The following is a 13363-nucleotide window of genomic DNA, read 5'->3' on the forward strand; positions in this document are numbered from 1 at the left end:
GCTAGAAAAATGCTATGCCAATAATAGAGCTGGAATAGGCAGGAGTAACCCCTTAAGGAACAATGGGGAAGGAGAAAACACTGAAAAATTGCTGTTCCTGCCACCCCCTGACCTACCTACTTTTCTACATCTCAACCAAGTGTTTCTAACAGGATATCAGGAAGACATTCTTGATGGTAAGGACAGTTTGGCATTGGAGCAGATTGCCAAGGGAGGTGGTGGACTCTCCCACACTGGAGATCTTCAAGCAGAGGTCAACAGTAACCTGCTGGAGATGGTGTAGGAGGATTTCCTGCTACAGACAGGGGGTTAAACTTGATGACCTTCTGGGTCCCTTCCTACTCTATGATTCAAAACCAAGAATTAGGATAACAATAGCAATAGCCATGTGAATTTGGCTTATATTACTTGCCTTTCTATGAAGTTTGTCCCGTTCTTCTTGGTATGCACAGACGGCAGCGTTGGACTTCTGAATCTCTTCCTCCCTATCTTCCAGCACACCCCGCAGGGCTCTATTCCTTTCTTCATACATAGCAATTTCTCTCTCATATCCACTCAGATCATTCATTAAACACTCCGGGTTCAACATTTGGGATTCAAGGTCCAGCTCAGGCAATGGTTCCTTGGCATCTGTCTGGAATTTCCTCAGACTTTTTTCCAGGCTCTGGGAAACATACAACAAACATAAATTGAAAATGTATGATGAATCAACTGTGTCAGAGCCAAGCCCATAATCAGAAAGTTTAGTAGTGTTGGTGGGGTGCCTTGGGTGTCATAAGACTATGCAGAACATCACAATTCTAAATACAAGCAGGCAACCATATCTGCAGGGGTTCTGTTCCGTCCCCCCCCCCCATAGATAAGGAAACCTTTTGCTGTCTAATTAACAGGCATAAGGAATGCTGTATAAATAGCAGCCCCGTGCATCCATTACAAGTACCTTTGTTTACTGTAGTACTGCTTGAAGCGCTGTGCATCTTGCTTAACATTGCACCTTAACCGAAGAACCAAATGCGCAGGCAACGAACCTGCACGCTACAAGGAGACTAACAAGAAGCAGGAACTGTCCTGCTTCCTGTTAGTCACCCTCTAGTGTGCAGGCTGGTTGCCTGCACATTCAGTGCACTGAAACCAGGCACCATTTTAGTCAGGTTTTTAAGATCAATTACATTCACCAATTCCTCAATTAAATGTTGCAACCTTGTTAATTAGACAGCAAAAGTGTCAGGAATGGGACTCCGAGTACTGAGCAGTTCAGGCCTATACCATCAGAGCATAGCCATTAAGTGCGAGCATGACTGTTTCCCAGTGCCAGGAACACTGGAGGGCTTCGTCCCTCATTCCTTCAGCCTTTAGCCATAAGGCATCCATGAGACATATTTGTTTTGGTTAATCTGGGTCTGCCCACCTCAGCCACCTTGACATATTCCTCTAGCTCAGCCTCAGCACTGGGTATGCGGCTCCGATGGGAGAAAACCATATTCTCCAGAGAAGTGATGGCTTTATCAACATCTAGAAAGAGGTCAGCATTGCCTAGAAAATGGAAAGGTAAAAAAATAAGGTCATGTCTGAGTGTCATCTGATTAAGGAAAGGCTGGAGCTCCTTAGAGCTGATATCCAGGTTGTCTCGCAGACAAATTTTATTTCTTTTTTTCCACCCAGACTAATAAGGATCCAGATAAGGTTCATCCAAGAAGATCAGGACTTGGGTTGCCATTACACAACTACTACATTCAAATACTTTGCCCCCGTATAGATGCCAGGGGGCCCTTCCTTAATGGGAACAACACCACTGAGCGAACAGGATGGAAATGCTGGCAGCTGAGGTTGGACTGGCTGAGAACATTAGCCTCATGGGACTTGCCAGGGTTATCCACACTATCGCCATGATGCTGATAGGAATACTTAGAAGGCATGTGCAGTTTGTGATACTGTCTTTAAAAACTATAAGGGAATGCCAATAATTGGCCTTATAATAGAACCTGGAACTATGGTGGGTGGGTGAGAGAGAGAGAGAGAGAGAGAGAGAGAGAGAGAGAGAGAGAGAGAGAGAGAATTATAACGGAGAATTATAACGGCAGATTGAAAACAAGTTGGCAATTAACCAGACTCTGGTTGAAGCTGGGGGAGGTTTCTTCAACAAAGGTCTTACTATGGCTTGTTTATGAACAGATGGAACAGATGGAACATGTTGGCTACATTCCTTAGCCAACATGGAAGACCCATTATTAGCTAGTTAAGAGCTGCTGTTAAACCTCTCTACCATGCACTTATCTCCCCTTTACAGGCACAGAGGAAGAGCCCTGTTGGAACAGACCAAAGGTCCATATCATGCTTCAAGCAGGCAGATGTTTCTGGGGAAAGCAGGGCATGAAGGCAGCAGCCCTACCCCTCCCAACAACAGATATCCAAAGATAGTCTGCCTTTGAATATGAAGCTGCCAGAGGCCCCTCCTCTGTCATTAATGTGTCTATCTTCCCTTTAAAGCCAGGGACCATCATCACATCTTCTGGCACTGAATTTCACAAGCTGATTGTCCATTGTGTGGAAACGCCGTTCTTTTAAATGTCCTGGGAAATGGGAGAGGCTTCAACAAAAATGTCACCGATTCTAACTGCAGAGACCATGAAACTGTCTTACCTTCTTCAGCACAGGCTGCAGATGGCAGGGTCACAGGTGGGCTCAGAAATGATGGGGGGCATCGAGGGAGGCTTGCTGTGTATTCAGTGCCCAGGTCAGAAAAGTCTTCCTCCTCTCTGGTGGCAAAAAGAACATTTTGTCTCTCTTGACATTTGGGGTTTTCCCTCCCAAAGTCTCTCTGTTGTTCCTGCCTGAGTGTGGCCTTGTTTTAAAATTGCAAAGCAAGTGTGCATTCTCAGGAACAATTAACAGTAAATCCACAGAATCATAAAATATAGAGTTGGAAGGCTCCTTAGAGGTTCTTTAGTCCTACACCCTGTAGTAGTGTAGACAGCAACTAGAGGATCCCTGACAGGTGGCCATCCAGCCTCTACTTGCAAACCCCCAAAGAAGGAGAGCTCAAGGAAAAGATGCCACATGTCCAAAGACTAAAAGTAATATTATGCATATTTCCTTGGGAGTAAGCCCCAATTAACCCAATGGGCCCATTTTTAAAACATTAGGTTCAGATGTCTAGCAAGGCTTTCATGGACACTATTTGGTATCTAATGAACTGTGAAACTACAAATATCCCTTGTCTGGGATCCTCATCCTGGCCACTTGGTTTTTCTTTTCTACTTGTATAATTGGAGTTTGACATACTGTATATAGTGGGCCCTTGGTATCTGTAGGGGATTCATTCCTGGACCCCCAGTGAATACCAAAATCCATGAATGCTTGAGTCCCAGATAGAGGCAGGTTCCTGGTGCCAAAATCACTTACTTTGATGCCTTTCCAGAGGTCGTGCCAGCTTGTGTTCCGCTTCATGAGCCTCCCCACCTCCTCAGAGGCCAGAAGCTACTTCCAGTTTGTGCCCACAACTTCTGGTCATGTTCAAGAGATGTTCTGAGGCTGGAGGAGTGGGCCACAGGCCTCCCCACACCTCTGTACGCCTCCCTGATGTGACATGAAGTTGTAGACACAGACCAGAAATGGTGTCCAGTCACATCCTGGAGGCCTTCTGAGGCACGAGGAGGCATCTGCGTAATGGTGGAATCTGCAAGTGTCAAGCTCGCAGGTAAGGAGGGCATACTGTACACTTATCCACCTATTCACCAACTCTCTCACCCTTTCTCTCTTTCTTTCTGCCACAGTTTCCTTTCAGCTGCTGCATGTCTGCCTTCCAGGCTGACTGACTAGATACATCAGACTAGATGCAGCCACCCAGCATGTTTCTTCTTGCATTAAGGAATCTTCTAACATGAAGAGTTCCAAGATGACAGGTTATGTCAGGGTGACAACAATGTCAAACACAATAGGGTCTTACCTGTCCTTCCTTTGTTGCAGGTGTTCGATTTTGCCATGGAGGCGAGCAACGGTGACCAACAGTTCTGTGATATGCTCTTCATAGCGGAGAATTGACTGCTCATCCAGTACAGTCTCTTTAAAACTCTCATCTGCATCATCCATTCCCCCCTGGGGACCAGACAGGAATAACAGAATCAAATGCACTGCTTAACATATATAGAGTCTAAAAAACCCAAAAATCTGGATTATAAAAACTGCAGCCCTCTGCAGAGTGGGTGACACATGCTGCTGAAGTGAATCCTTGATGAGTTGGGGATCAACCTGGAGGAGAAGCCATATTCCTTAGCAGAAGGAGCCTATTCTAGCTTACTGGGTGGGGGGGGGGGTCCATCCCACTCACAACTGAGCATGTATGAACAGAAGCTGCAAGCAGGAAGAGCTAACAGGAACAACAGCGTTGATGTGGGAGTTTAGATGGGAAGAATGTGGGGGAACCCAGAGATTGCTGCTGGTGTGCCTGTAGCTCAGGGACTTGTGGTGGGTGGGGAGGTAGGTGAGGCAGAGCCACCACCATGGGAGGTGTGTAAGCACACACAACTCACACGCTGTGCTTTTCAAAGGACTCTGACGTGGAGGTGCTGCCTCCCCACCCACTGTACATCCTTGCTGTAGCTCCAGGCAACAGAGAAAATGAGAGATATGTAGTGGTAACTTGCAACAGGGCCTCCGAGAGAGGCATTTTATCAGGGGGTACAAAGTTTCAAGACAGGTTGCAACAGCAGATTTATTTATTTAATCATGGCAGTCAACATATTGAATACAACACAAAAAGAAAGGGGGTTGGGGAGAAATGTGGAAGCCAGCAAATTCAGGCATCAGGTGAATTATGTCATATTATGTCATAATATGACATAATTGTTCTAATGCCCAGATGGAATGTCCACGAGGATGACTGTTGAGAGGGGGAGGAGCCAAATGACCGTTGATGGAGTGGGTCTTGCTGCCTTCCTCACTCTCTGAGGCAGCCAGGTAGGAATGGCTGCTCCTGAAAGTTCTGGAGAGAAGAAGCCAAACTGCCATTGGTTTCAGCCCAGCCAATGGAGTGGGCCTCAGTGCCACTTCTTCCTTGGATGGGCCAAGTGTTCATAGCTTTTGAATGACTGGACAGGACTAAGGCGCTCAAGGCTTCTGAGTGAACTCAGCCATCATGGGATAAGAGGAGGGGTCTTCATCAGGAAGCAGCAGGTGGGTAAAAAGGAACAGTTCTCATAATGGAGAGAAGGAAGCAGAGGGGATCCCCAAGGATCTGTATGCTGACCAGTAGCGTCACTATAGGGTGCAGACTGCACTGGGTGACACAATGGGGGTGACACCAAAGGAGGGGAGCTGGAGATTTCCAGCCAGGCTGGCCAGGCCAACCAGGAGGCCAGATCTATCAAGCAGGTAGACCTGGGCTTCAAACTGGGAAGCCTGGTAGACCGGGACTCTAGAGGCTCCTCTGCCACAGCTAACAGCACATGCAGGGGGGGGGAACTCGGCCATGGGTATGGCTGCCATGCCTGTGGATGGGGAGTGAGTCACCTAGACAGATAGACCTAGCCCCATGGGCAAAAAGGCAGGCTGACTGAGGCTGAGCCTTTATTTATTTCTGACACCTCTTCTCAAACCAAAGATCAATCTTTAAAAACAAACAAAATTGCTGGGAGAGAGAAAGGCATGCTCAAGGACTGGCTGTTAGCTCTTGTCTTTTACAAGACAGGCAGGATGCTTTCAAAATATAAATAAGAATGTATAATATGATTGAAAGAACAGGCATAGGACAACATTTGCAAAATCAAATCTAGTACTTGAGTTTATAGGCAAATTAAAGGAAGGAAAGCCAGTTTCTAACTCAAGAGTCCCTGCACTAGAATCCACTTAGAAGAAACAAGTTCACCTCCAGCAGTGAAAAGGCTGCCTGGCTCACCCAAGTTGAACTTTCTCTTTCCAACATGCTCATAAAAAGTCCCTGCCAACCTCCCCTTTTTTATGGGACTTGGGGATTGGGTTGCTATGATTTCACAGAAACTTTTCCTGTTGGGCAATGGAAAGGTGCTATCAAGGTTTCCTAACTGGAACATGAGGAACATGGAAAGGGCATCAAGATGTCAAAAGGGAGCTGAACAACCCACAGCTGAGCTGAGATCTTAGACAAGGCATCCCCCAGTGGTTGGCCAGGGGCTGGGACCAGAATTTAGCATATGTCTTTCTGGATAGCTGCAAGTATATTTATTATTCATTTCTTAGGGCTGCTGGAAAGATATGATGGCATTGGAATCGAAACTTGTCTACAGCTGCTGGTGATGGACAAGAACATTCTGAGGAAGTTGGGAGTGTCAGTTGGGGAAGTGGAGTCAGTTGGACTCAGTTGAGAGAGCAAAGCAGCCTCTAGAAAGAGGGACTTCTCATTTACTTATATTATCTTGTGATTTACTGTTAAGAATGTGAGTGAATGGTATGTTAGGTGTTATGTTAATAACAGGAAATGTTATGTTAGTAACAGGGAATTCAGAGAGGTTATTGCAAGTAACATTTCAGATGATTCAGGATGGTGCAATGGTTAAGAATTAGAGCTGACTAAATGGATTAGTTTCACACAAAGCAAAGCTGAGTTTGTGATGACTTTAATACAACAAGAAAACTGCAGGCGTTGTTACACAGCTTGTACTACAGAATAGGAAATTAAAAGCTAACAAGGAGGTTAATTAGATAGAGGAAGAGAAGCAGCCAACAAGTTTTAAAGAAGATAGGATACAGACAACAAAAAAACCTTTTGTAACTATACCCTGGTGGATCGCTATTCATATGCTGTCACTTCTCCCATCGAAATCTCAAACTGACTGCAAAGAACTATGGCGAACCTCTACAAACTGAGTGAATGGTCAACAAGATGGCACAGGACAGTGGTTCTGTCACAAACTTAGGGGGGTTTGGGGTGCTCAGACTTCTTGGTTCTCGAACCCTAAAGCCCTCAAGGCCGCCCTGTCCAGTAGTACTGCCACCACCCTGTATGTGCCAGTGCCTCAGTACAGGGACACTGAGACCCTCTAGGCTTAAGGAGGAACTTTCAGCTTAGATTTTTACCTGCAGGAACCAATTTCCATTGGCTCGAGCCAAGTAAAGGCCAGCGACATTTAGATGAGAGGGAGCAAAATGTGCACAAACCCACAAAAAACACACAAAGTATTCTGAAATGCCTGGCACACATAGATACCAATTGCTAATCCTTTTCTGCTCAGTTCTGTCCTTGCAGGACCCACTGTCCATCGGCTTCAACCAGAAAAGGACCAGGGGACATTTAGATGGAAGGGAGCACTATGTGCACAAACCCACAATCCTAATAGGCTCCAGCTAGGTAAAGTCCAGGGGACATTTTGAAGGGGGGAACACAATGCGCACAAACCCACATTTAGATGGAGAGGAGTACTATTCACACAAACCCACAATCACCACTCCAAGCACTGGGAGTGGGAAGGCACATACAGTTGCCAACTGCTGATCCTTGTCTGCTTCATTGTCTCCCTGCAGGACTCACTCTCCATCTGCTTCATCCAGGAAAAGACCAGGGGACATTTTGATGGAGGGGAGCATTTTGTGCACAAACCCACAATGAGTACCTCAAGCACTGGGAGTGAGCTGGCACACACAGTTACCATGTGCCAATCCTTGTCTGCTCAGTACTCTCCCTGCAGGACTCATGCTCCTGTGGCTCCAGTCAGGTAAAAACCAGGGGACATTTAGATGGGAAGGAGTACTATTCACACAAACCCACAACCACCACCCCAAGCACTGGCAGTGGACTGGCAAAAACAGCTGCCAACTCCTAATCTTTGTCTGCTCCTTTCCCTGCAGGATCCACTCTCCTGCGGCTCCAGCCAGGCAATGACCAGGAGACATTTAGTTGTAGTAGACATTTAGTAGGGGAGACATTTAGTCTCCCCAGTCTAGTAGACATTGTCCAGTAGACATTTCGTGGGGAACACTATTCTCGCAAACCCATAATCACCACCTCAAGCACTGGGAGTGGGCTGTCACACACAGTTGCCAACTGCTAATCCTTGTCTGCTCTGTTCTGTCTCTGGAGTACCCACTCTCCATTGATCCAGTCAGGAAAAGACCAGGGGCCATTTAGATGGAGGGGAGCACTATGCACACAAACCCACTGGCAGTGGGCTTGCACACACAGTTGCTAACTGCTGATCCTTGTCTGCTCAGTTCTCTCCCTGCAGGACCCACTCTCCTGCAGCTCCAGCCTTGTAAAGACCAGGGACCTTTAGATGTAGGGAAGCACTATGCTCACAAACCCACATTCTCCAGTGATGCCATGGCAGGGTCAGTCTGACGAATGGGAAGCTCCTCCTCTCAGGCAGGCTGGTCAGTTGCACAGTCTTCCTGAGGGGGAGGCGCTTCCATGACTCCCCAGGCAGGCCTTGACTCAATGCAAAGATTGGAGTCTTCTGTTGCTCCTTGAGCCACCTTCAATTTTTTTCCAATGGCTTTTTCACCCAACCTTCGTGCCTGGTCCTTCAGTTGACAGCCAGGAGGCTGAAGGACCTCTGTGGCACTCCCCAGCACAGCGACCACAACAGAGACCTAGTCAGGCCTAGTTAGGTCTTTACAGGCCTTGTTTCATGTCTCCTGTGTGCCTGGTCGCCATTTTCTTTAGGCACCAAGCAGCTGGGTCCATCAGGGCCACACTTGACTGAGGGGCCCACCGGGAGGTTGGTGCTCCCTACCTCCCCCCCCTGCCACATCATTCTGGGAGAAGGAGGGCGGTTTCTGTGGAGCCCTTGTCAGCACTGCAGCCTAGCCTTGCCATGCTTGCCCTTGCTCAGGAGCAGGCTAGTGCACGTACAGGCTTGTGCAAGCTCACTTCTCCACCATCTTGAGGCTCCTTTGACCTGCCTGCGGACCGGGGACAGCCAGATCCTGCGCCTGGACCCTGTGCCACGTCCCTTTGCCTGCCGCTGTTCTGTCCTGCCTGCTGGGAGGCTGCTGTTCCTCCCCTCCTCTGAATTCTTTAGTAGTGGGATGGAGCAGTTCAGCAGAGACCTCTGGAAGACCTGCAGCCTAGTTTAGTGATCCTCCCCCTTTGTGGGCTCTGGATCCAGATAGTGTGTGCAGTCCCACATAGACCTTGGTCCCACTCCTTGGAGGTGAAGACTTAGACTGGTGATCTTCTGGGATGGACCCCACCAGTGGGACCCCTGTGGTCCTTGCCCTGAGCCCATCCCCCCTCCCACCTGGGATGCCATTGGTACCAGAATTGAGAGACTGGCTGCTGCCACACTCTCTAGGGTGGTCTGGACCCTAAGCCTCCCCCCCACCGGCTCAGCACTCTCCCCCTCCTCCGCTCCTGTTGCTCATGATGAGGTGAACCAGGTGCATGGATCCAGGTCCGAAAGTGGAGACAGCCATTCTTCCAGACCCTCACAGGAACAGCTCTGCCTGGGGCTGTGGACTCTGATCACAAGGGTCAGGAGGCATATGGGGATCTTCTCCAGAAGAGGGTGGGTTAGATCTCCATTGAGAGGGAATGGGAGCACCCAGCTAAGAACAAACAGGTTCTTCCTCAGCTTTGCCTTCTAATTCTGAGAGCCTTCCTAAGGGTCCTGTAGACCAGTGTTTCTCAAACTGTGGGTCAGGACCCACCAGGTGGGTTGTGAGCCAATTTCAGGTGGGTCCCCATTCATTTAAATATTTTATTTTTAATGGATTAGACTTGATGCTCCCATGGTATGCGACTGCATTTGGGGAAATGTTACAGACCTGTACTTTAAACAAGCTACTATGTATATTCTTTTAACCATGATAGTAAATGGGACTTACTCCTGGGTAAGTGCGGGTAAGATTGCAGCCGAGGATTGTTACAAATTTTCCTGCTCGATGATGTCACTTCTGGTCATGACATCACTTCCGGTGGATCCTGACAGAGTCTCCTTCTAAAAAGTGGGTCCCGGTGCTAAATGTGTGAGAACCACTGCTGTAGACGGAAGGACAAATAGGGTTTGGCAGCCATTTTTCACCTCAGCTGTTTGGGCTGGCAGCGCCTGCTCCGCACCTCTCTGAGGTGGCGGCAGATTTGGGGGACAGTGGCAGACCCCTTGATCGACCTGGCACCATTACAGCATTTGGGGACAATCAGACAGGACTTTCCATGAGTGCTCCCAGAGCCTGCCCAACACTCACAAGCTTTGGCTCTTTTTTTTACCTCAGTGAGCACCATTTTCTACCTTAGCAGGCAACATTTTCCTCATATGCAATGAGTAACCCAGTAAGGAGTAAGTTTTTTCCTGCTCTTTTTGCCCAGCCTCTGTTTTTTCCCCTCATAAACAGTCCAGTGGATAGCCAGGTTATTTTTCTTCAGCTGTGAGTGTGGTGTTATGCATTTTAAAAAAACAAAGCCAACATGACTTCTGAGGCCATCTCAGAGTCAAGCCTGTCCAGGCCAAGCACCTCTGAAGAGCCCAAGGGTGCTAGTAAACATAAGGCAGTGTTTCTCAAACTGTGGGTTGAGACCCACTAGGTGGGTCACGAGCCAATTTCAGGTAGGTCCCCATTCATTTCAATATTTTATTTTTAACATATCAGACTTGATGCTACCGTGGTATGGTACTGCATTTGGGGAAACGTTACAATCTGTACTTTTAACAGGCTAAAATGTAAATGCTTTAAACAATGATAGTCAATGGGACTTGCTCCTGGGTAAGTGTGGGTAAGTGTGGGTTGCAGCCTAGAATTGTTAAAAATTTTCCTGCTTGATAATGTCACTTGCGGTCATGACATCACTTCCAGTAAGTAGGTCCTGACAGATTCTCATTCTAAAAGTGGGTCCCAGTGCTAAATGTGTGAGAGCCACAGACATAAGGAGTCAAGCACTGGTATTGCTGTAATCCCTAGTCGTCCTGTCCTGGGGGCTGTGGCTCAGACCCAAGTTTTCCTGTGGCTCAAGGGCTTGATTGATAGCAAGCGAGCCTCAGACGGTCTGCTTACTCTCCCTAAACAACTGAAAAAGACCAAGGTTGGAAAAGGGAAAGCACTCTTCAAGCATTTGATGAACCCTGTCCCTTCCAGCTCTCTTTCACAATGTTCAGGCCAATCTGATTCCTCAGGTTCAGAGTTGCCCATTCCTCAGAAAAGGACCAGAAAGTCTAAGGAGGTCATATTGTATTGAATGGTGAGGATGTGGAGAGTGTGGAAGCTGACATCAATTGTCTCTTTCCAGCGGATATTTTAACTTGGATATTGGATAAGATTATCAAGTCACTGAGCCTTAAGCCTCGGAATGAGAGCCCAATGCTGCAGCTCTAAACTTCTTCCTCTGGAAAGTCTCTTTTTCTCAGGGGCCACTAAAAGATACCCTTTTTCTGGAACCCATCCTAAAATTATGGAGACAGAAGGGTCCTCCTCATTGCAGGGCAAGAAAGACAACAAACACATGAGCAGAGGTGTAGCTAGGTCATTTGACACCCAGGGCCCATAAATTTTTGTCACCCCATGATTTAATTAATTGATTAATTGATTCACTTTTTATACCACCCTTCCTCTAAGCAGCTCAGGGTGGTGTACATGGTTCCTCCCCTTATTTTGTCCTTACAGCAACCCTGTGAGGTAGGTGAGACAGAGATAGTAATAGTCATGACATGGAATTAATAATAATAATGGGCAGAAAAATAAATGCAGTGAATATTTCCCCACAAGCAATGGATGAAATTCTGCATCAAATGGTATATAACATGAAGGTATTATTCCTAAAAGCTATGATTTCCAGAATTTTGGTCACTAGGGTGTCAAACCCCCCCCCCCCCCATGTCTCATTGGCCTGTTTTGAGTTAAGGCAGTGGTTCTCAAACTTTTAGCACTGGGACCCACTTTTTAGAATGACAATCTGTCCAGGACCCACTGGAAATGATGTCATGGCTGGAAGAGATATCATCAAGCAAAATAAAATAATTATAAATAATTAAATTAAAGAAAAACAGATAAATAAGGGGAAGCCAGCCCTGTTTCACCAAGTGAATTTTCTCTGTAGCCTGCCTACAATAACACTTTTTTTTTGGGGGGGGGGTATCTTCTGGAGCATTTGTTGAGCTCCACTTTCATCAGATTGGGACCATGCAGCCAGCCTTGCATTCCTCTTTGCCTGACTAGACCAGGAGCCAAGGCACATTTGCTTACTCGCAAGTAAATGCAACCATGTGGCTTACTTTCATTTTCCATAGGGCTCAATACATTCACCTGCTTGGAGGGAGGGACTTTCTCCTAGGGTGTTTTTGGGGGGCTGCTTTCATTGGATAGGAACCATTCTGGTGTCACTGGATTCCTCTTAGCCTGCCCTTTCTGACGAACTATGGCATGTTCGCCTACTCGCGAGTAAACACATGATATGGCTCAGTTTCATTTTCCATAGGGTTCAATGCATTTTTTAGTTTCTGGTTTTTTGGCCATAACGTTTGATGGAAAGGAGATGTTTCAATCTGGTTTTTTGAAGCATTGCATTCAATCTGGTTTTCCAGCATTGCATTCTGCTGGAAATTCCACATCCAACGGTATATAACAGGATGGGGGTTACCCATAACGTCCGCAATGTTAGTGATGTTGGGGCATTTGTGGTGTTACACCCCCCCCAAGGGTGGTACCCAGGGCAGACCACACCTACATCCCCGCTAGCTACGCCACTGGCCCTGCCCACTTGCTCCCAGGCTGCATGTGTGCCTCCAGCCCATGCCGGTTCTTCACCCCAGTGCCCTGTACGCCATAGGATGCAATGTCCTCCACAGATGCCTGGGAGGAAGCCCAAGCTCAAGCCCCATTGACTGTAATGGGACTTCTGAGTAAATCTGAAAAGAATTGCATTGTAATGCTCCTAGCTGCTGCAGGCAACCCTCCCGTCTACTGCTTCGGTCCTCTCATGCTATCTGTCCACTCCCGCCTTGCAGAGGTTGGGCGCCTCCCTGTTGGTCCATGGTGTGCTGCTCAGCATGCCTGGCACTCCTTCTGAAGGTGGAATCAGAAGTCGTGAATGAGGGAGGTCTTCATGGGTTCATATGGAACTGATCGCTTTTTGCACTGCTACACTCACTCGAATAACTGCACACCTTTTGTTTACACAAACAAAATGAAGATGGTGGTTGAAGTGAAGGACTTCAACACATTGCTGACTCCAGATGGGATGGGACCATCAAGGCAGTGTTAAATGAGAACTCCAATACACATACACCCCACTAGCCCACTCCAATACACACACACCCCATGAGCCAGGCACGATTTTCTGTGGAATTGCGCCTGGCTCATGCCTCAACTCATCTCGAAAATGATCTCAACTTGAGTCAAAATGGCTCTAAAAGTTGCTCAGGTTCAGTCGTGATGGCCGTGTACTATGACTCGCAAATCAAAT

At 47.3% G+C, this 13363-nt stretch overlaps 1 protein-coding gene across 1 annotated transcript in view; it reads right to left on the reverse strand.

Moving 5' to 3' along the window:
- USHBP1 (USH1 protein network component harmonin binding protein 1) overlaps positions 1-13363 on the reverse strand; it is a 45985-nt gene that overhangs the window by 18463 nt on the left and 14159 nt on the right. Inside the window, exons 2-5 of the mRNA XM_066635915.1 lie at positions 3947-4095; positions 2641-2756; positions 1409-1533; positions 413-664 (exon numbers count right to left, since the gene is read on the reverse strand). Coding sequence (XP_066492012.1) covers positions 413-664; positions 1409-1533; positions 2641-2756; positions 3947-4095 — 642 coding nt within the window. The remainder of the gene's footprint in view (positions 1-412; positions 665-1408; positions 1534-2640; positions 2757-3946; positions 4096-13363) is intronic.

This window comes from Tiliqua scincoides, chromosome 8, assembly GCF_035046505.1.
Source record: "Tiliqua scincoides isolate rTilSci1 chromosome 8, rTilSci1.hap2, whole genome shotgun sequence".
NCBI classification, from domain to species: Eukaryota; Metazoa; Chordata; class Lepidosauria; order Squamata; family Scincidae; genus Tiliqua; species Tiliqua scincoides.